Raw genomic sequence first — 22,892 nt, 5'->3', positions numbered from 1 at the left:
GTTAATGTTTAATACTCATACAATTAAGATGATAAAATATGATTCTGAAATTGCGTGGTGTTGGTTGTGTGTGTGCGTGTGTGTGTGTGTGGTTAGATGGTTATGTAGTGATGAGTTTTTTTTTTATCAGTCAGGAAGATACGGCTTCTGAGTTTCTAATTTAAATTTTATGGAAATGTGATTAATTTGTACCAATTAGGAAACAGGGCAAATCCCCAATAAGGTGGGATCTTATCCATTCTCATACTCGGTAATTTCTTTGACTGTCTGACTGTCTGTGTTATATAGGGATGATAAAATAAAACAATTGTGTATGTACCATCCCTTAATTGTAAATTAAATTAAATTAAATTACTCCTAATATTGCTGTGGGTGGACAATAATCTTTTTTTTTTCTATCTCTTCTTGTTACTCTTGTTCTCTTCTCTGTGCTACTTTTTGTTTTTTTGCTGTACACCCATTTTTAAAAATTATTACTAAAATGCAAAAAATTAAATTTATTGCTCCCTCTTTTTATCCAATTGTCCACTTGAAATTTTCGTCCATTTTTTTTTTTATTTATTCCTTTTTCTTTTTCTTCCCTTTTTTTTTCTTTCTTTCTTTCTTCTTTCCTTCAATTGATAATTAATCTTTACCTATCCTCCGATTCCATTTGAACATAATGCATAGAACATATTCTTTAAGATCTCAAAAGGCTCCAACTGCAGCTCAATTACAATCTCCACCACCTCCACCATCTTCTACCAAATCTAAATTCTTTGGTTCAAGTGGGTTGTCTTCTTCTATCAGAAAAGCAACTGCTGGTGCCACTGGTCCAGAATTGTCTCGTAAATTGTCTCAATTCATCAAGATGGAAAAGAATTTTATGAGAGCTGTTGAAGTCACCTCAAGAGAAAGAAAAGATGTTGCTAGACAATTGAGTGCCTGGGGTGAAGGTAATGAAGATGATATTTCTGATGTCACTGATAAATTGGGTGTCTTGATTTATGAAATTGGTGAATTGGAAGATCAATACATTGACAAATATGATCAATACAGAATCACCTTGAAATCAATCAGAGATATCGAAAGTTCTGTTCAACCAAGTAGAAACAGAAAACAAAAAATTACTGATGAAATTGCTCTTTTGAAATATAAAGACCCACAATCTGCTAAGATTCCTGTTTTAGAACAAGAATTGGTCAGAGCCGAAGCTGAATCTTTGGTTGCTGAAGCTCAATTGAGTAACATTACCAGAGAACAATTGAAGGCTGCTTTCAACTATCAATTTGATGCTACCAGAGAATTAGCTGAAAAATACGCTTTAATTGCTGGTTATGGTAAAGCTTTATTGGAATTGTTGGATGATTCTGCTGTTACTCCAGGTGAAACTAGACCAGCTTATGATGGTTACGAAGCTTCTAAACAAATTATCATTGATGCTGAAAATGCTTTGGCTTCTTGGACCTTGGATTCTGCTGCTGTTAAACCAACTTTATCTTTACACCAAGAATACGATGAAGATGAAGAAGAACCAGCTGAAATCGACGATGCTGCTCAAGAAGAATTTAATAAACACGATGAACAACCAGCTAATGGTGAACAACAATAAATGAATTAATTTCTTACTGTTGATGTTTTGATTATCGTGCCTTCATTCATTCTTTCTTTTTATTATTTTATATTCTCATAATTTTTTTTTATTACTGTTCTTGTTATTGTTTATTTTGATGTATTAATAAGTCAATCAGAAAGTTCTTCTTTTTTTTCATTAAATTTTTCAATCATTATTATTAATATTCTATAGTTTGTTTTATCGAGAGAAAGAGGGAAAAAAAAAGAATACTCGTTGGACTTTTTTTTTTGTTTTAATTCTGTTTGATTGCAAATATATATATATATATATATATTGTTTTAATTCTTGATTTAATTTGGACCAAATTATATTCATCATAGTAATTTCATCCTCGAGTAAATAAATCTCATTAGGGTTATGGTGATGATTTGTAGATAGTGATGATGTCGAGACGATTTTGTATTTATTTATCAAGATTTCATTTTTTTTTTTTGTTCCAGTTTTGTGTTCAATTTCTAGAAAATCCTTCTCTCCTTTTTTTTAACCCCTCCTCTCAATGGATCATTCGGAATTTCTAAATTGATTGCCTTCACAAGGCGGCACAATGATTTTTTTTTTTTACTCCAAGAAAATGAAAATTTGTACTACAGCAAAAAAAATAGCAAGCATTACACAAACCTATGAAGGGGGGATGGATTTTGCTCATTTCTTTCTTTTTGAGTTTTGGTTTAATTGATTACATAAATTAACATGACAACCCACAAAAAGTGCAAAAAGTGTGGTGTCTTCTTCACAAAGGCAATATTATGTTGATTTGATCACCTTTATGTAAATTATTGATTTCCATTTCTTCTGTTTCTATCTCAATACCAATAAGATTTTTAGTAGCTAAAGTAAGAATACTTGAAAATGAATTAGCAGCAATACGTCTATTAATTGGTAACTCATCTTCAATTTTCGAGTCACGTGGCACCAATTGTTCAAATTGGTCTTGTAAAAATCACCAAATGATACTTCCGTATGGGTTGTTAAATTCTGAGATGGTTTTAAAATTGAATACGATCCACTGATTAATGTTCCCAAATCACCAGATCTATCTCTCAAATATCGATAAAACTTTCTCAATTTCTTATCTAAAACATCTCCCTCTTGAGTATGCAAATCAATTGAAGAATCAGTCAAACTTCTACTCTTGGTAGAAAGTTCTATCAGAGGAGGGTCTTCATCATAATCAAATTCTAAATCAAATATTCTTTGGGTTTCTTCTGGCAATTCATTCTGTTGAACTTGGTGATCATCAATTATGTCAATTGGTAGTTCTTCGTGTAAATTAAACCCTCTACCCCTAACTGTATCTCTTCCTTCTTCAGTGGGTTCTTCACCTGTTACAGCTTCTTCTGTTCTTTGTAAAACACTCAACGTTCTAGTGAATGAAGAATGATCTGTCGTTGAGCTACCGTCATTTGTCCAAGGAAGTATTATTCGATTGACATATTTTAGATAAGCACCACCTTCAATTATTGCTGCGCGATATATTTCATCCAAGTTATGTGGTAACACTTCCTTGTGATCCATTAAACTTGCCATTTTTGACTCATAGTTTAACGTAGATGAAACAATAAATTCGCTAGTTAATTTTGATTGGTTGTCAATAATTAACCTACGTCGTGGAATGGATTTATTCTGTGGAAGCTCTGATGCAATTGTTGTTTCATTGGTATGAAAATTCAAGTCATTGCTAATACCTCCTTCTTGTTCATTACCCTCATGACGTTGTACAATTTCCTCGTTTTCATTGTTTTCTATAAACACAATGTCCATTAGTGATTCCATTCCAGAATTGCTTGTTTCTAATTGTGCTTCCTCTCGATGTTTGTTTTTGTTCATATTCTTTTCTCCGATGTCTAATATTTCACCATCTTCATTAAACTGAAAATCATCTGCAATGATATGATCAAATTGAGTGCTTACATCTGCTAATCGATCAATCATATCATTCAATACATCTTTATCATCATTAATTACATTAGATATGGCTGAACCTAGCGGATTGGCAACACCTTGACTTTGCTCTTGAGAAATAGGAAATATTTCCATATCCCTTTGTTCAATATTGAGTTTTCTTCGTTTATTAGAATCACTTTCATCATTATTTTCAAGTTCTTCAATAATTGGAGGAAGTAATCCTAATTGAATACTAAAACATGGATCGTCATCTAAGTATCTTCCCCTCTTCTTGAAATTTTTTATCACATGATTGTTATTTATGATTAAATTCCCTTTATTTAATATATTATGATTATTAAGTCTTAATCTATTTTCAATAGTTGCTAAATCAGTTATGAAATAATTTATCTTGGTTTGATATAAAATAGATATCCCATACATAATATTAGAAACATATCTAATATTATTTTCATATTCATTGTTATAATTATGATGTTGATTTTCTTTAGATGCACTTAATTCTTTACATAATTTGGGAATCAGGATATTCAAGATATCTTTCTTGATGAGTTTTGATCTAATACTTGGTTTTGAACCTAATGTGGCAAGAAGCCATGCTGTTTGTAAACCAACAGAAATATCTGATGACGGATTGATTGATTCCATTTGAATGAAATGATTAATGAACCTAATCAAATATAAATAAAAAGAATGAATAACATGATTGTGTTGTTTCTGTTGACTGTTTTTGAAATTCAAGTTGGTTGTAAATGGGTTGCAAAAGAACACACACTAAAAAAAAATCATACACCTTAGGTTGCTATCAAGGAAATTAAAATCACCATATCTATAGTGAACGTAAAAAACTAAACAAAACATTATATATATATATATATAACAACTAGTTTCACCCTAACATATACATATAATATCTATGTCATTTTATAATCTATATTATTTACTTTTTCATAAATTAAAACTAACCATTTAATTGTAAATTCAAAATCATCATTTTCAATACTCTGGTACAAGTACGTGAAACAACCACTTAAATTCCTTTGATTAAAATACTCTTGATTTTCATTCGGATGAAATTTGGTTTGCCCAAAAATTATAGAATCATAATAATAATTAGAAATGTGTTTTGTACTTCCTCCATTCTCATCTACTTTTAAATATAAGTAATCTCTATCATTAAGTTGCAAATCATTTTCCAAATATGCCAACTTGTAATTTGAAACTTTGTATTCAGCAAAATGCTGTAATTTCTTATAGTACATGTACCATGGATAATCTTGCATCAACCCTTCTTCAACGGCAACATTCCAATCGTCAAAGATTTTAGTTTGGTTTAGTATTTGATGATTAATCATTATTCCAACTTGATCTAAAACCTGTTGAAATGAAACTGGTTCATTGGTATCTAAATGTTGAAATAAAGTCGATTTAAAAATCAAATAATTTGGAACAATATTATCCTTCCAAGTATCCAACTTGTTTGACTCTTTCTTCATCAAGTTTTTATAACACGATGAAATAAATTTAAAATATGGATTAGTCTTGTAATCATAAACTTCATGCTCAGTTAACGAAATTGCCAATAACCCAACAAATCTCATCAACAGTCCATGTAACAATAAATCATCATCAATTTTATTTTTAATTAGCCATTCATATGAATAATAATTTGAATTTGGAACGTAAACGTCATGATCAACCAGCGGATCATTCTCAAATTTAACATTAATTATAGGCGTCGCTAAGTGTTTTTGAAATATAGATGATTCTGAGTTAACAATAGCCCGACCCATATTATTATTAATGGCTGTTTTATCCTGTTTCCACCAGTACTGGTACAAAGTAGTATAACGATCATCAGACCCACGACTGAGATCATTATAAAAGATTGAGTCCGCAGCACTTCCAACTGCTTCTTTTGGAATTGGGATTGACTTGGAAGTATATCTTAAAACATGGTTAAACACAGCATTTGCATCCACCTTAAATTTACTGCCAGTAACCGCATCTCCATCAATATTTATGTAAGCGACAATGGTTCTTTTGGGATTGAAAACGTTTGTATCATTTGTAATACTCTCTACTCCCAACAAATTCAAATATGATGCATCCCATGAAACAAATTTGATGTTACGCAATGGTTTCCATCCAAGCTTTACCAACTTTTGATAGTATCTCATGATCTCTAACATGATGGCATGACCAGATAAGGGGTTTGAAGATGCATATGAATCACGTCTAGCGCCAATGATAATATCAGCATCATTTATAATCCCTTTAATTGTACTCACTATAGTGGTAAAGTTTCTTGATTCTTGTGAAGATGTAAACTCGGTATTCAACTCTAGTTTAAATAATCTATTTGAAGATGGAGCATAGTCCCAGCTACTAAAAGAATCTGTGGGTTTAAGTAGGGTTTCCAATATTGGCTTGATAATCTTCATGCTGACTGGAATAGCAGGGATTTCAGTATTATAAAGCAAAGTATCTCTAGAAATTGCATTGTTTATTCCAGTAGAGTCGCCTGGTGGAACACTACTATCGAATTCGGTTCTCCAATCATTATAAGTCAACACACCTTTAGCACCATTCCATTCGGCAATGGCAATTTTCTCTCCAATAGTAATATTCTTATAATGACGATTTGATTTAATAATCACAATTTTATCCTTCACGTTAATCCCTTGGTTTTGTAACAATTCGTAATCTTTTGGCTCTCCGTTGTTAACAAATAAGTAATCACCTATAACATGTCCCGATGACCCTAAAGCAAAATATGCTGGTGTTTTGAATTTAGGTTCTAATAATTTTGGTTCATATACAACATCATCCTGATTGTCAAGTAGCCTTAAATTTGAAGTCACCGGTACTCCTAACTCTACCTGACGAGTAAATGATTCTGTTTTAAAAGCACCAAACAGTTTGAAACTAGACTTAATGAATTCAGTCAATTTCGGATTATCCTGAGCTATCATATTAACCTCGGAGTTCTTGTTCAAATCAGTAAGGTTTCTCAATAAATTATTAATATAATCCTCTGTAGTTAATGTATTTTGGTATTTTCCAATTCTAGTCATTGTCAAGAAATTCCTTTTGATATCATTTTTGGTTAATTTAATTCCATGCCAATTTCTATAATCTCGTGCAACAGAAGTTCTAGGTAAAAATGTCAATTGAAAAATAATTAAAGCAACCACACCTAAACAACAAACCCAGATAAAACTTGGCCTCTTAGCAATTTGCAATATCTTGCTCATATTATCGTCATCGTCATCGTCATCGTCATATTCATTGTGGCGAGTGAAGTCCTCGTTATCATATCTCCTATCGTAATTGGGGGACGAAGGACTTGAAGTATCTTGAGTAGTTGGTGGAGTGACTACATAGTCTTGTGGTTGGTTTGAATCATCTTGTGACGGAGCTACTTCTGAATCAGTAGTGTCATTGGTTGCACTACTGTAGGTATTATTAACTTCATTATTGGTATTTGATAGTAATCTTGTATGTTCATTACTTTCCGTATTTGCCGCAGTAGTCATGACGTAATTGGAATACTATTAGTCCGTTGGAAAAATAAAAAAAATAAAGGTGGAAATCTTGCAATAGAAAAGAATGCAAAACTTATAAAAGATATAACTGGATTGAATTGTCTAATAGCACGATTCTGTAATTATTCCATCAACTAAATATTCTCTTATATGTGATCGTTTTCTTATTAAGTAGAAATATAAATAACTTTGGATAAAGGGTTGCTTGTGTATAAAATATAGGTTTCAATTTTTTTTTTTTGTGCATGCACAAAGAAACAAGAAAAAGGAGAAAGTAGCGAAAAATAAATATGAGTAAGCACAATCAGAACGAGGAGAGAAAATTATAGTTATACGACAAGGAATCACTTACGGAGACCAGTCGGTTACTCTTTTATCTTTATATAAACAATTGTATATCAAAATCTAAAAAAAAAACATACAAGCCAAATGTATAAATTTCAAATTGACAACATTTAAACTACGTTCAAGGTGTTATTGTTTTTGTTGCCAATTAACGTGGGTTTTTTCATGTATAAAAAAATATCGAAACACGTTTCTGTCAGTAAAAAATTTTTTTCCCTATTTTGCAATCATTTAATCTATCATCAAATATTCTATTTTTTATATAAAATGGAAAAAAAAAAAGACTACTACTTAGATCCTTTTGCTACTTCTTCTTCTTCAAGTAAATCAGTCAAAACGTCAACATCAAACATGTTCAGACCCAGTTGTAAAGTTTTGGCTAAAAGAACCAAAGATTTAAAATCAGGTTTCTTTCTTAATTCATCCAAATCATCATTAAACTCATTAGTCATAACTTTCAAGAAATCATTATTCAAACTTTGTTTAGTTTGATTCAAATTCGATGTAATTTCATTTAAATTAGATATATTCTTAAGTTGCTGTTGTTCATGTGTTAAATTTGAAATTGGTGTAGTTGTAAATGTTTTATCATTTAATAGTCTTTTCTGGTCGATGGTTAAATTATCGGGTATTTTATCTTTGTTGTTATTTTCGTTATCTGAGTCGATTTCCATATCATCTATGTTGATATTGCCTTGTGTGACTACAGCTTGTTCGATTGCTATTTCGGATGGTTGTTCGTCGATTTCATGTTCTGAATCGGAGGATGATGAGGATGAAGATTCACTTGATGATGAAAAGTCTTCTGTTCTTCTCTTCTTTCTTCTTCTGTTGGATCTTTTTTTATTATTATTGTGACTATCCGCAGCTGCCATTGTTAATTACAATTGATATTATTTTCTCTATAAGGTCAATTGATATTGGGTTGTACCCTTACACTTTTTTTTCTCTCCTCTCTCACTCTTCTTACATCTCTACTAGAGCATTTTTTTGAGATGAGTTTGGTAAGGACACGAACTTTGTTGATTTTGTTTAAGTTTAGATACCTGAATTACAAGGTCTAGAAAATGAGGTATCTAGAGTATACTATTCAATCAATTGTTATAATTCCTTGTATTTCTTGTCAAATTGAACTTCTTTTGGAAACAATTTTTTAGTTTTAAAAGAATTTTTGTAAAATTTTTGTCGATAAACATGAGTAAACTTTTCTTGCAATTGAAAGATTAACTTTCCTTAACAGAAAATTCTACAATCAATTTATTTTTTTGGCTTAATTTCAAACCAAATAAATAAGACTACAAACAAAAACCGTTTTCACGGGTATGACAAGTGGACATTAGTTATAAAGGGTCTCTCTAATCGCTTTCAATCATTGAACAACATCTAGATGGAAACCATACGAATTTGGTTTTGCTTATTATTCCTTTGTTTACACTTAAGCAATCTCGCATAAACTACGAACTAATCCGTTTTTGGGTACATTCAATGCAACATGGAACGAAAACCAAAAATTAAAAATTCTTGAAGCTTTGATCTTTATGTGAATTTTCAATTTCCCTTTTTCATTACAAAGAGATAAACATCTACTTATGAAACCATACTTGAATATTACAAATTAATCCTTTAAAAATATAACCTGCTATATTATTTTTTTCCTTTATTATTATTATTTTCATTTATTTGTTTGCTTTCTATTTCCCTTTTTTAGTTTATCACCGTAAACAAAAAACTACGGGAAAGGTGGGAAAATAAAATACCCACGTGATCTAGCTCAGAGATGACCACAGAGTACTGCCTACTAAATCAAAAAGGGAAGGAAGGAAAAAGAAAAGAAATCCAAGGTTCGCGAATAACCTTACAATGAAATTTATGAGAAAATTTATTTTTTCCTTAACTTTAACCACCATCACAATCATCCACTTTTTTTTTTTGTCTCTGTCTCTTTTTTTTTTTGATTAAACCTCCTTGTTTTATTCTCCACGTTTTTCAAGGCTTATTTTTTATAATCTTCAGATGTATTTTATGGTACATTCAATGAAACATACCAGTGCCATCACCAAGGGAATCAGACTCAACTAAATGAGAACCACCAATAACTTTTTCACACAGAATTAGAAATATAGCATAACCTTTAAAAAAAAAAGAAAAAAAGATCATACAGTACAGAAGTACACAGCACAGACTGATAATAACCTTATAGAGAAACAATAATAATCCCATTTCTTCTGTTCCATCATGTATACCATTGCAGAATATATTTGTACAATAGTTGCAATACTTAACTGTGTTGCTGCCATGTTGATTTACATTCAAGACAAAAGAAAAGGAATCACAGTGAATTCTGGTAAAAATTTCCAATCTTTTAAGATTTGTATCATGATGTCAATTACGTTTGGTGTTGTTTCAATGTGCTTAACATTAAGAAATTTACAGTACACAGAAGTTCATAATTAACTAATACTCTTCAATATCACAGAGTATGTTGAGTAATTGTAATATATAGAGTTAATATTGTAAATATCAACACACACACATACACAGAATATAGAGAAAAAGAGTATCCGTTTTTTTTTTCTTTCTTACAAACAAAAAACAACAACCAAACATTAGATTACATAAATATACTAATAACAATAATTAATTAAATAGATTCTTTAGTTTTTCAATCTTTTCTCTTCAGATTCGTCTAAACCTTCTAATACATGAGGAACTTTTGGTAAACCTTGACTAGTGGCTTTGACAATTGGAGTACCCAAATCTGCGTGGAAATCTTTAATAATTGAATCAACATCATCAATGTTCAATTGTCTAACATCTCCCAATTTCTTAATCTTGTTAGTAACTTCTTTACATTGTTCATCAGTCAAATGTAAATTCAATTGATCAACTCTCGATTTAATGGCATTCCAACCAGTTAATCTGTTGGCAAAATGGATATATCTAGTCAAACCGAAATCGCTAGGACTCAAAATTTCATATGTGGATGGGTTAGCCAAGATAGCTTTAGCATGAATACCAGCTTTATGGGTGAAGGCACAGAAACCGGTAATTGGATTGTTGAATGGAATATTAACTTGAACAGCTTCAGCAACCAAGTTTTCAATATCTCTCAATTTATGAACTTTATATTTAGACAAGACATAGTCACGATCAGCAGCAATCATTCTTGCCATTAATCCACCCAATGGAGTAATACCATTTCTTTCACCAATACCCAAAACACTCACATCAATTAATTTGGCACCACCTTCTAAGGCGGTATAAGCATTGGCAATAGCACATCCAGTATCATTATGGAAATGACATTCAATATCACATTTGACCACAGATTTCAAAGTTCTCACCAATTCATAAACTTGTCTTGGGTTGGCACAACCAACGGTATCAGCAATACCAACTCTATTCACACCGATTTTATCAACCGTACGGTAAATATTTAACAAATCAACCAAATCAGATCTAAAAGAATCTTCAGATGAGAATCTAATTTCAATACCTTTGGATTTAACAAATTCAATAACTTCAATGGCACTTTGAGCAATATAGTTCATATCTTTACCATGAGAATATTGTCTCAAGAATTGAGAAGTACCAATGACAACATCAACACCATCAACACCGGTTTCAACTGCAACTCTAGCATCATCCATATGACATCTAATGTGAGTTAAAATTTTGGCTTTTAAACCCAATTTACAAATGGCTTCACAATCTCTTCTTGATTGTTCAGAAGCAACAGGGGAAGTCAATTCAATGTAATCAACACCAAAGTCATCCAAAGCTTTAGCAATTTCGATTTTCTTTTCAGTGGTGAAGAAAGCATTGGCAAATTGTTCACCTTCTCTTAAAGTTGATTCAATCAATTGGAAACTTCCAACATTTGACAAGAAATCTGCTGGGTTTGGACCATATGGATTTTGTTGACTATGTTCGCGGCTAAATGATTCTCCAACTTCTTTATAACCTTCAACCATTGTTCTTCGCTTTTGATTTAATTTGATTGTGATTAATATGTGTAATGATCAATTGATTATTGGTCACGAGTGATCAATGAAAAAAATTAAATAAAAAAAATGCGGTTTCTTAGCTTGGGCAATCTGTAGAATGAGTGCGCCTGTTAGCGATACCGGAAGTCGTGTGCACATGGCTAAGCAAACCTTGGCATCATGTTCGTGAATTTTTTGTTTTTGTTTTTCCTTCTTCCTTTGGCTAGATCTAAACATTGAATATCACCCATATCAATAGAAACTATATTATAGTGAGTTGGTCAACATGACATGATGATGTACAGTTAAACCATGCAAGAACAAATTAATCTATATGGTACCCATTCCTGGGTTTAGGATATATAATTCATTTAATTATCTTGATTGCAACATACATCCCCAATTTTAATTTATTATATCATTCAGTTTTCCATTATTCAAATTATATCATTCGTGATTTTCCTAAAAATACACAAAAATATCATATGAGAACAAATCATCTATTTATGTTGATAGTATTGGACATGAATCCTAATGAACACACAAGGATGAGGGATTGATACGAGCCTTAGTAAACATTACGACAGTACATAGAAAATAATTGAAGCTGGGATACCAAAATTCGAAACGAATACACTATTAAACTTCTTTGAGTAGTGGCGATGTACCAATAGAGTTGAATGACTTTGACCGGAACCAGTCGAAGGGCTCAACAGTTGAATTTACGCATTTGATTTTTGACTTTAATAGTACAGACGTTTATTCCATGAGGGGAAACCCAAATACATAAAACTCTACTCAAAAGTTTAATATTTGGAGAAATAATTTAGCTATTTTCGATAAAAGAACTTCCACAATACCTTTCAGATTGGACTATCTAGAGGGCATATTTGAGAAACAATGAATACGCCTGATGAATATCTGGGTGCAAATACTATTTTATATATATTTGCTTTAGTGGTTTCCCTACTGATTTTAAGTTCATTGATTACTGTGATCACTCTTTTCCAGAGTATCGAGATTGCACCTAGGAGTCAGTTTTACGACAAAGGAATATGACATGATTATCCACAAGATACTTGCCCAGCAGAGGAAATAAACTTAATTGTTGACATTCCTTTAAGTGGAAGAAGTGAATGAATATCGAATGATCACATATTGATAATTACGACAACAGGATATTTGAAAGACTTATTTAACTCTTTTTTGATTTACGAGGATGTCTATTTTTTTTTCCCACTTAAATCTGTTGCCGTTTTCATTATTTTTCAATTTTGCTTTTGTACCAAAATCTTAAGTTAGATTACTTATAAATGAAAAAAAAAACAATACGATTCAATCAGGGACATATGGTATTGTAACGACAGAAAGTCTATAATAAATTACGGGATTTGAAAGGTGGATAGTAAATCCCTTCTAGACTATTGAGGGAGTAAAGGGCAATAATAGAACAAAACAAGCCATAAAAAATAGACAATAGAACAAAAGAGCCATCAGAAATATGAAATCAAATGCAACCCAGTTTGGCTGTATTTATTTGTCAATTGTTAGGGGATTAAGCAGCGAAACAACAAACTGCAAAGTAAAAAGCAATGAAATTATTTTTTTTTTTTTCTTCTCACAATGTATTTTTCCTTGTTTTGCAACATCAATGCATTTAATTTGAGGCGCCCCATTTTTTTTTTTTATTTTCCATTTCCAACTAGTGATTATAATGTTTAAAGACTTTAATAGCCTTGCCCCATGAATTGTCATTTTAGCATCATTTTTTTTTTTATTAATTGAAAGCTAGGAGGTTATTCTTCGTAAAATGGAGGTTTAATTAAAGGGGCAGGAGACATAGGATGCGGCTATAACAAAGGATCACTCAAGATACGGCTCATTCATGAAATGTATGTCGTTTAGTCGAAAGGTCAAAACTGGACACATCAACAAATCTATGAACAATGACATGGCTGCTAAATTATTTCAAGGGGGTACCATAATTAGGCATCCAAGCACAAAATGGAGGGTCGGTGAAACCTTATTTCCGTGGTGGTTAAGTTCTTGGAATTTTCTCCGTTGATGTCATGCATTTATTTCTTTTTTCTTTCTTTTTTTTTGTCCTTTAAAATGTATTGCAAAATTATAATCCATCAAAATATTATAAATCACAATCTAATATCAACAAGTTTTTCTATGTTGAACCCAACCCAGTGACAGACTAAATTGCCGTTCCATTTTCAATATCCACTACAGACTAATTGGGAAATTGCTTTTTATTATTTATTATGCAGAGATTATGATTAAAGTACTTTAAGATGTTGTTCTTGGTGATGTTGAATGTATAAAATGAATCCAATTTTCCTCTCCGGTTGTTGTTTGGATTTTGGAGAATCATTAAAACATTCAAGTTTAAAATACTATCAACAATGCTTTGGTTACCATTATTATTGTTAGGTAGTCTTGTATCGGTTTCTGCTTTAGATGCCGACATCAAGGAAGATACAATTACACAAGACGTTGCTGATTATAATTTGGGTACTGTTAAGACCAAAAAAGATACATTCTGGTCTATTATTAACAATGTGAAATTTCTTTATACTGGAACCATGACTAATGATGGTTCTACTTTTATTACTGCTACATCAGAAAACAAACCATTACAAGTTGAAGGGATTGCAACAACAGGAAGACTTTACAATAATGGCTTGTTGGTACTTAATTCTATTGAAGCAACTTCTGGCCCAAGTAGTTTTAGATTTGGTGGGGCAACTTTTGATAACAAAGGAACAATTTATCTTGGTAGTGCACTGACAACTGATCAAATAACAACTGATCTTACTGGTAGAGCTTGGTCCAATTCTGGTACTATTCATGTTTACAAAGACAACACTACAGAGACCCGTGGGAAGCTTAATTTAGGTTATACTGCTGCTCTTAAAAATACTGGTTCTATCTGTCTTTACAATCAAGATTATCTTCAAACATCAGGTATTTCAGGTACTGGTTGTATATTAGCTTCTAGAAACACGTTGTTAGAATTGAGAACCAATCATGCTTCTGCAGACCAAACCATTATTCTTGAAGATTCAAGTACTTTGGGAGTTATGGGTGCTGCTGATTATACATTTACTGTTGCAGGTTTCGGTAATGGCAACATTATTAAAATTGGTCATACAATTACCGATATGGCTTACGATGCTGAAAAAGGTATTTTAACTTTGAGCTACAACAATTATCGGAAACACTTCAAGATTGGTGAAGGTTATGATTTTGACTTATTTGAACAGGTTTCCGAATTTGCGGTTATTTACAATGGTCCTCCTCCAGAAGGTTCGACTAGTACTTCGCATTGTTTACCTTGTGAGCCTGAATTCCCTGTTGCTCCTGGTACCATACCAAAAGTATACACTACATTTATTGAAACCACTGTTGATGGTATAACAAGTACTGCTGGTGCAGTAGTTTATGTGCTTAGAGACCCAGATGGTGTTATGAATGTTGAGTCTATTCCATGGATACCCCCACTCACAAGTGATATTGAAGACAAATCATACTCAGAATTATCTGATCTCTCTTCTTCAGACACACCACAATACCTTTCAACAGATGGAATTTCAGCAACTCCAACTTCTAATGGTGACCTTGAAACCACAGAAACCGATTCAGCCAAAGAATCAGGTTCTGGAAATGAACCAGACAATGAATCAGGAAATGGTTCTGAAAATGGATCTAGTGAATCGGAAAATGGATCTGGTGAATCTGGTAACGAATCTGGCAACGAATCTGGTAACGAATCTGGTAACGAATCTGGTAACGAATCTGGTAACGAATCTGGTAACGAATCTGGTAACAGTTCTGGTAACAGTTCTGGTGAATCTGGAAATGGTTCCGGTGAATCTGGTAATGGTTCTGAATCAGGAAATGGTTCCGGTGAATCAGGAAATGGATCCGGCGAATCTGGTAATGGTTCTGAATCTGGTAAAGGTTCTGAATCAGGAAACGGTTCTGGTGAATCTGGAAATGGATCCGGTGAATCTGGTAACGAATCAGGAAACGGTTCTGGAGAATCTGGTAACGAATCAGGAAATGGCTCTGGTGAATCAGGAAATGGCTCTGGTGAATCAGGAAACGGTTCTGGTGAATCTGGAAATGGATCCGGTGAATCTGGTAACGAATCTGGTAACCGTTCCTGATGAATCTGGAAATGATTCAGATGAATCTGCAAATGGTTCAGGAAACGCTTCTGATGAATCAGAAACGGTTCTGGTGAATCAGAAAACGGTTCTGGTGAATCTGGTAACGAATCAGGAAACGGTTCTGGTGAATCTGATAACGAATCAGGAAACTGTTCTGGTGAATCTGGTAATGGTTCAGATGAATCTGGAAATGCTGCAGGTGAATCTGGAAATGGATCCGGTGAATCTGGAAATGGATCCGGTGAATCTGGTAATGGTTCCGGTGAATCTGGTAACGAATCTGGTAACGGTTCTGGTGAATCTGGAAATGGATCCGGTGAATCTGGTAACGAATCAGGTAACGGTTCTGGTGAATCTGGAAATGGATCCGGTGAATCTGGTAACGAATCAGGAAACGGTTCTGGAGAATCTGGTAACGAATCAGGAAATGGCTCTGGTGAATCAGGAAATGGCTCTGGTGAATCAGGAAACGGTTCTGGTGAATCTGGTAACGAATCAGGAAACGGTTCTGGAGAATCTGGTAACGAATCAGGAAATGGCTCTGGTGAATCTGGAAATGGATCCGGTGAATCTGGAAATGGTTCTGAATCAGGAAATGGTTCCGGTGAATCTGGTAACGAATCTGGTAACGGTTCTGGTGAATCTGGAAATGGATCCGGTGAATCTGGTAACGAATCAGGAAACGGTTCTGGAGAATCTGGTAACGAATCAGGAAATGGCTCTGGTGAATCAGGAAATGGCTCTGGTGAATCAGGAAACGGTTCTGGTGAATCTGGAAATGGATCCGGTGAATCTGGTAACGAATCTGGTAACGGTTCTGGTGAATCTGGAAATGGTTCAGGTGAATCTGGAAATGGTTCAGGAAACGGTTCTGGTGAATCAGAAAACGGTTCTGGTGAATCAGAAAACGGTTCTGGTGAATCTGGTAACGAATCAGGAAACGGTTCTGGTGAATCTGGTAACGAATCAGGAAACGGTTCTGGTGAATCTGGTAATGGTTCAGGTGAATCTGGAAATGGTTCAGGTGAATCTGGAAATGGATCCGGTGAATCTGGAAATGGATCCGGTGAATCTGGTAATGGTTCCGGTGAATCTGGTAACGAATCTGGTAACGGTTCTGGTGAATCTGGAAATGGATCCGGTGAATCTGGTAACGAATCAGGTAACGGTTCTGGTGAATCTGGTAATGGCTCTGGTGAATCTGGTAACGAATCTGGTAATGGTTCAGGAGAGTCTGGAAATGGTTCAGGAAACGGTTCTGGTGAATCTGGTAATGGATCCGGTGAATCTGGTAACGAATCAGGTAACGGTTCTGGTGAATCTGGAAATGGATCCGGTGAATCTGGTAACGAATCAGGAAACGGTTCCGGTGAATCTGGTAACGAATCAGGTAACGGTTCTGGTGAATCTGGAAATGGCTCTGGTGAATCTGGAAATGGTTCAGGAAACGGTTCTGGTGAATCAGAAAACGGTTCTGGTGAATCTGGAAATGGCTCTGGTGAATCTGGTAACGAATCAGGAAACGGTTCTGGAGAATCTGGTAACGAATCAGGAAACGGTTCTGGTGAATCTGGTAACGAATCAGGAAACGGTTCTGAAGAATCTGGTAATGGTTCTGGTGAATCTGGAAATGGATCAGGTAATGGATCTGGAAATGGTTCTGGTAATGGATCAGGTAATGGATCTGGAAATGGTTCTGGTAATGGATCAGGTAATGGTTCTGGTAATGGCTCTGGAGACGGTTCTGAAAATGGCTCTGGTGAATCTGGAAACGGTTCCGGTAGTGGATCTGGTGAATCTGGAAATGGATCTGGTAATGGATCTGGTAGTGGATCTGGTAGTGGATCTGGTGAATCAGGAAATGGCTCTGGAGACGGTTCTGAAAATGGATCTGGTTCTAACAATGGTTCTGGCAATGGTTCTGTTACACTTGCTGGTGATGGAAGTCAAGCTTCTAATGTCATGTCAATTGATCCATTTACATTAGCAACATCCTTGGTTTCTGGTTCTAGTAATTCTGGTGCTGGAAAACATGATGGTACTCAGGCATTCAAACCTGGCTTTTCAAATGGAACTAATGCAATGGAAGGTGCGTTTGGTATTCCTAGTGCAGCCATTACTCCTGAAGTACCTATCAGTTTCAGTGGTGCTTCATCAACTAAATTGTCATTATCTGCATTTATTACAGTTGTCGTTGCATTCGTTATAACAATTTAAACTTTCGGTTAGTACTAGTTTTACCTTATGCTTTATGTTTTTATTTTTAAATAGTGCTAATATACTCGTCATTTTATTAAATTGATGATTGCCTTTATTACATAGTCTTCTTATATTGTTACCGTTACTATCGTTCACTTCATATATTGTTTTGTAAGCAAATAGTGTTATGGACATTTCTGATACTCAGTTGATGATGAGCAATGTTTATGCTTTCTCTTTTTAAAGGAAATTAGTTTTTAGGAACCAGATTTTTTTACATCGTGTTGTATTTCTTCGTACTTATTCGGTTTCTTTACATACTGGGAGTCTTTAGTATTCTATCACACTCGGATATTTTCCTAATTCGGTAACTTCCGCATGAATAAAACCGAGTCGTCGTTCAATGGACACACCAAAAAAAAAAAAAAAAAGATTAGTCAACTATAAATTCCACTCAAATTCACAAAGACTATTTTCAATCTTTTCTTCTTCTTCTTATTATTATTTTGTTTATTAATTTAGTTTTACTTTTCAAATAATGCCAATTGAACTTAAATATAACAACTTAGGAGATTCTGGGTTAAAAATTGCTCCAGTGATCGTCGGATGCATGACTTATGGTAGTAAGGCTTTTGCTGATTGGGTTATGGATGATGAAGAAGAAATTTTCAAAATTTTAAAACATGCCTATGATTCTGGATTAAGAACATTTGATACTGCTGATGTGTATTCTATGGGTAAATCTGAAGAAATTCTTGGTAAATTTCTTAAGAAATTTGATATCCCAAGAGATAGAGTTGTTATTTTAAGCAAAGTGTTTTTCCCTGTTGATACTAAGACACCTGGGTTTAATTTAGCTGATCGTGAAAAGTTCCCAGCAATAAACTATGTTAATTCTCAAGGGTTGTCAAGAAAGCATATTTTGGATGCAGTTCAAGCTTCTGTTGATAGATTGGGTACTTATATTGATGTAATTCAGATACATAGATTGGATCTCACTACTCCAAAAAAGGAGATAATGAAAGCTTTAAATGATGTTGTTGACCAAGGACTTGCAAGATACATTGGGGCATCCTCAATGAAAGCCATTGAATTTGCTCAATTACAGTTTGTTGCGGAACAAAACGGATGGCATAAGTTTATTAGTATGCAAAATTATCATAATTTGCTTTATCGAGAAGAGGAAAGAGAAATGATTCCTTTTTGTCAAGATAATGTAATTGGAAAAGTTGGAATTATTCCATGGTCTCCAATTGCCAGAGGAGTTTTGGCTAGACCAATTACTGGAACCTCCATTAATTCTAGAGATAAAACTGATAAAACTTTCAAGATGTTGGGTCTTGACGAATTGAACAACGTTGACAAAGAGATTGTGAATAGAGTTGAAAAGGTTTCCAAAGATAATGGTGTCAGTATGGCTGTTGTTGCAACTGCTTGGTCTATTAGTAAAGGGCTTCAATCCAATTGTTGGTCCTTTCTTTCCGTTTGCACGTGTCGATGACATATTTAAATGCTACCACATTGAAGTTGATCCAAGTAGAAATTGATTATTTAGAAGAACCATACGTTCCTAAAGTTCCAATTGTTTAAGGGATTATGGAGACGAGTCTTACAGTGTTATTTTAAGTGTTGGTTGTGTAGTTGAAGAACAAATGATTTTTCACCAAATAATAAACAAGCTCCTAGTGACAACGAGGTAGTTCACACACTACCATTAGAGTCAAAGATCTTTTTAACTTCGTATCTAACAATTTCATATGGTTGAATGATGTCTACAAAATATTAGACTTGGTATACACATAATATTTACATTTATTGTTTCTTTTCTTTATTTACTAATATACATAAATTTAATTAATAGAACCTTACTTAGCAGCAGATCCACGAGCACCAGCACCTTGATTGATCAAGTCCAAACTTTCTTGACTGACTTCGACTTCTGGTAATTGCTTTTTGGCATTAGCACCGGTTGGTTTTGGTAAGAATCCAATTTTGATTAAGTAACTAATATAGATACCAGTTTGTTCCAAGTCAACACCTTTACCTTTACTGACATCTTCACCAGTATATTTGGCATCTTTTGCTAATGATTTTGCAGCATTTGTATCATCCAATTCTGGGGCTTTGGTATCTTGAGGTAAATTATCCAAAACAAAATGCAATAATGGGAACAATGCCGATTCTTTACTTTCTTCAACGACAAATTTTTCTAAAGAAGTTGTCCAAACTGGGTAATCTTCCGGTTTAATATCATATCCATAAGTATTCAAACATCCCAAGTAATCATTGAATTGGATTCTTGGATGTCCTGTAACATGAGCAACAGACAACTCATCATCATTTGGTGGGTTCAAAGCAGTAGCAGTAACAACTCTAGCAACATGATCAACTGGAACCATGTTTACGTTGTTAGTGATATCTGGATATGCACCCAATTCTGCAGATCCTTTCAACATTCTCAACAAGAAATCATCTGTGTTGGAAGCCCCAGTCCTAGAAAAACCAGTAACGTAACCTGGTCTGGTAATACAACCTCTTAAACCTCTTTCACCAGCACGTCTAATAATGTATTCGGCTGACCATTTAGATTGGCCATATCCATTACCCAAACCTTTACTAGAACCTTGTAAATCGTCAGATTCCAAAATACCAGATTTACCTTGAGATAATAATTCATCTGATAAATTAACAAAATAATCGGTATCCAAGGAAGAAGTAGATGAAACAAAAGAAAAGAATTTTGGTTTACCTTCACCAGCCATGTTCAACACATTGATGGTACCAATGACATTTGCATCACGCAATTGAGAATATGGATAGACCCAATGAACAAAAGCACCATTATGAATAATAACATCAATGTTGTTAGTCAAATCTGCCCATTTGGAATCGTCCAATCCAAATTGTTTTTGAGACAAATCACCCAAAACAATTTCAATTTTATTTTCCCATGATGGATCCCAAATACCATATGTAGTACCAGTTTGACGCAATCTTTGTAAACCAGCTTCTTTGGAAGAAGCTCTAACATGCGCATAAACTTTGGTGTCCAAGCCTTTACGAGCAGTCAACAAGTCACGGATAATGAAAGAACCCAAGAATCCAGTAGCACCAGTCACAAATACATTAACGGAACTTTCTGGAATTTCTTTTAATGACGGATATGAAGATAAAAGAGCCGTCTTGGACAATTCAACAGCATCTTCAGCATAATTTAATTCTCTCTCCTTGTTGGCACCTTCATTTTCTTGTTCTTTAACAGTTTTACCTTCATCTGCTAATTGGAAGTCTTGACCTTTGATGACTTTTTCAACTTCTTTAGCAAATTGTTCAACCGTTGGGTTTTTGAAGATTACACCCAATGGGACTTCAACATTTAATTTCTTTCTCAATTCAAAAATCATTCTAGTTCCCAAAATAGAATGACCACCCAAATCAAAGAATGAATCTTGTTTTGAAATGGTAGCTGGACGGTTTGGTAAAACATCGAACCACAAATCTCTAATTTGTTCTTCAATTTTAGTCAAGTTTTCTTCTTCGATATCTTGGGAGTCTTTACCACCGACACTTAATTTTGAAACAGCAGCTAATTGAGCAGTATCTGGGAATGGTAATTTTGGCTTGTCAACTTTACCATTTGGATTTAATGGCAATTTAACTAATGGAACAATGATAGTTGGAATTGCATAGGAAGCTAATTTCTTTTTCAAGTAAGCTCTAATATCTTTAATCAACTCTCTGTAAGCAACCAAACCTTCAACAATAGGATCATTGACTTCTTCAGCAGAATCATCAATTTCCGACTTGAAGTTTTTCAATTCTGGAGAATCTTTTGGAACAATATAAGAAATTAAAGTTGGTTCTTCGTTCTTATCTCTTCTAACCAAAGTAACGTTCTCTCTAACTAATGGGTGTTGAGATAAATGGGTATCAATTTCACCTAACTCAATTCTAAAGCCTCTAATTTTGACTTGATCATCGGCTCTACCACAACATTCAACATTACCATCAGGCAAATAACGACCCAAATCACCAGATCTGTACATTCTATCTCTTGGTCCCAACCAACCGTGTTCTCTCCAAGTTTCGCTACTTTTAGCATTGACTTTGTCTTGCTTAATCCATTCTTCTGGATCAACATACCAATTAGTGATAAATTTGGCAGCATTCATGTCTGGTAACCCACGGTAACCTTCAGCCAAACCAGCAGCTCTGACGTAAATTTCCCCAACTTCACCGACACCACAAGTTTGGGAGCGATCATTTCTATTCACAACTAATAATTGAACGTTTTGCATACCAGTACCTGCAGGCATAACATCTTTCAAATTCTTCAAGTAAGTTGGATCTTCTTTACGACTCTTGATTTCAAAGTAAGAAACAGATCTTTGGGTTTCAGTTGTACCATACATATTAACAATGAAGACATTTTCAGCTAAACTTTGCAATCTCAAACAATCTCTCTTGGTTAAAATATCACCAACAAAGAAAGCATGATGCAAACTTGGAATTGGGGTGGTAGCTTGTGCACTTAATAATTGACCCATAGCTGGAGTTAAATGGGTAACAGTGGCCCCATAATTGCTCATCCAGTCAGCTAATTTACCTGGAGTACCGATATCGTCCGCAGTTGGAACCAATAATTGGGCACCCAAGAATAACGGAGTAAACATATCTCTTTGAATTGGATCATGAGCAATACCAGATAACATGGTAAATTTATCATTTTCTGATAAGCCAAATCTTTTAGCCATCCATGGAAAATAGTAAGCTAATGAGTAATGACGACCTAAAACACCTTTTGGAATACCCTCAGAACCAGAGGTGAAAGATAAAGTAGGATTAGAATCAGGTCCAACTATAACCCCGGTTGGTTGATCTTTGAAACTTTCGTAGCTGGCTAAACAGTCTTCTGATTTATTCTCAAGATTACCACCAACTAATTTACCATCGTCTTCAATTTTCAATTGTGGGATTGTAGTAATCACATCCAATTCGTTATTAATGTAGTCAACTACCAATTGATCCAAAGTACCAGCTTTTTCCAAACCAATCAATCCTCTTGGTTTGAGCAACAGAAAGGTAAATATTCTGTCTAGCTGGTGGATAGGCT

The 22,892-nt window shown here is 34.0% G+C and overlaps 9 protein-coding genes across 9 annotated transcripts; 4 read left to right on the top strand and 5 right to left on the bottom strand. All coding sequences in view use genetic code 12, as the record gives it.

The window, feature by feature from the left end:
- Nucleotides 1–661: 661 nt before the first annotated feature.
- On the top strand, nt 662–1,591 carry PIL1 (lipid-binding protein; the record flags this gene model as incomplete). The annotated part of the gene is made up of 1 exon (XM_002550346.1): nt 662–1,591. One exon carries the CDS (start codon nt 662–664, stop codon nt 1,589–1,591), a length of 930 nt encoding a protein of 309 aa, XP_002550392.1.
- An 852-nt stretch (nt 1,592–2,443) lies between these two features.
- CTRG_04689 (uncharacterized protein) lies at nt 2,444–4,168 on the bottom strand (the record flags this gene model as incomplete). Its single annotated transcript, XM_002550345.1, has 1 exon — nt 2,444–4,168. One exon carries the CDS (start codon nt 4,166–4,168, stop codon nt 2,444–2,446), a length of 1,725 nt encoding a protein of 574 aa, XP_002550391.1.
- Nucleotides 4,169–4,434: 266 nt separating this feature from the next.
- CTRG_04688 (uncharacterized protein) lies at nt 4,435–7,059 on the bottom strand (the record flags this gene model as incomplete). Its single annotated transcript, XM_002550344.1, has 1 exon — nt 4,435–7,059. One exon carries the CDS (start codon nt 7,057–7,059, stop codon nt 4,435–4,437), a length of 2,625 nt encoding a protein of 874 aa, XP_002550390.1.
- Nucleotides 7,060–7,700: 641 nt separating this feature from the next.
- On the bottom strand, nt 7,701–8,288 carry CTRG_04687 (uncharacterized protein; the record flags this gene model as incomplete). Its single annotated transcript, XM_002550343.1, has 1 exon — nt 7,701–8,288. The coding sequence occupies one exon, from the start codon at nt 8,286–8,288 to the stop codon at nt 7,701–7,703; it is 588 nt and encodes a 195-aa protein (XP_002550389.1).
- A 1,779-nt stretch (nt 8,289–10,067) lies between these two features.
- Nucleotides 10,068–11,387, bottom strand: LYS21 (homocitrate synthase; the record flags this gene model as incomplete). The annotated part of the gene is made up of 1 exon (XM_002550342.1): nt 10,068–11,387. One exon carries the CDS (start codon nt 11,385–11,387, stop codon nt 10,068–10,070), a length of 1,320 nt encoding a protein of 439 aa, XP_002550388.1.
- Nucleotides 11,388–13,810: 2,423 nt separating this feature from the next.
- CTRG_04685 (uncharacterized protein) lies at nt 13,811–15,577 on the top strand (the record flags this gene model as incomplete). Its single annotated transcript, XM_002550341.1, has 1 exon — nt 13,811–15,577. One exon carries the CDS (start codon nt 13,811–13,813, stop codon nt 15,575–15,577), a length of 1,767 nt encoding a protein of 588 aa, XP_002550387.1.
- CTRG_04684 (uncharacterized protein) lies at nt 14,880–17,567 on the top strand (the record flags this gene model as incomplete). Its single annotated transcript, XM_002550340.1, has 1 exon — nt 14,880–17,567. The coding sequence occupies one exon, from the start codon at nt 14,880–14,882 to the stop codon at nt 17,565–17,567; it is 2,688 nt and encodes an 895-aa protein (XP_002550386.1).
- A 750-nt stretch (nt 17,568–18,317) lies between these two features.
- On the top strand, nt 18,318–19,280 carry LPG20 (aldo-keto reductase superfamily protein; the record flags this gene model as incomplete). Its single annotated transcript, XM_002550339.1, has 1 exon — nt 18,318–19,280. The coding sequence occupies one exon, from the start codon at nt 18,318–18,320 to the stop codon at nt 19,278–19,280; it is 963 nt and encodes a 320-aa protein (XP_002550385.1).
- Nucleotides 19,281–19,644: 364 nt separating this feature from the next.
- On the bottom strand, nt 19,645–22,533 carry CTRG_04682 (L-aminoadipate-semialdehyde dehydrogenase large subunit; the record flags this gene model as incomplete). Its single annotated transcript, XM_002550338.1, has 1 exon — nt 19,645–22,533. One exon carries the CDS (start codon nt 22,531–22,533, stop codon nt 19,645–19,647), a length of 2,889 nt encoding a protein of 962 aa, XP_002550384.1.
- Nucleotides 22,534–22,892: the final 359 nt, after the last annotated feature.

Source organism: Candida tropicalis, assembly GCF_000006335.3.
Source record: "Candida tropicalis MYA-3404 genomic scaffold supercont3.6, whole genome shotgun sequence".
NCBI lineage: Eukaryota > Fungi > Ascomycota > Pichiomycetes > Serinales > Debaryomycetaceae > Candida > Candida tropicalis.
The sequence above is the reverse complement of the archived record's forward strand: the minus strand, read 5'-3'. Positions and strand labels throughout refer to the sequence as shown.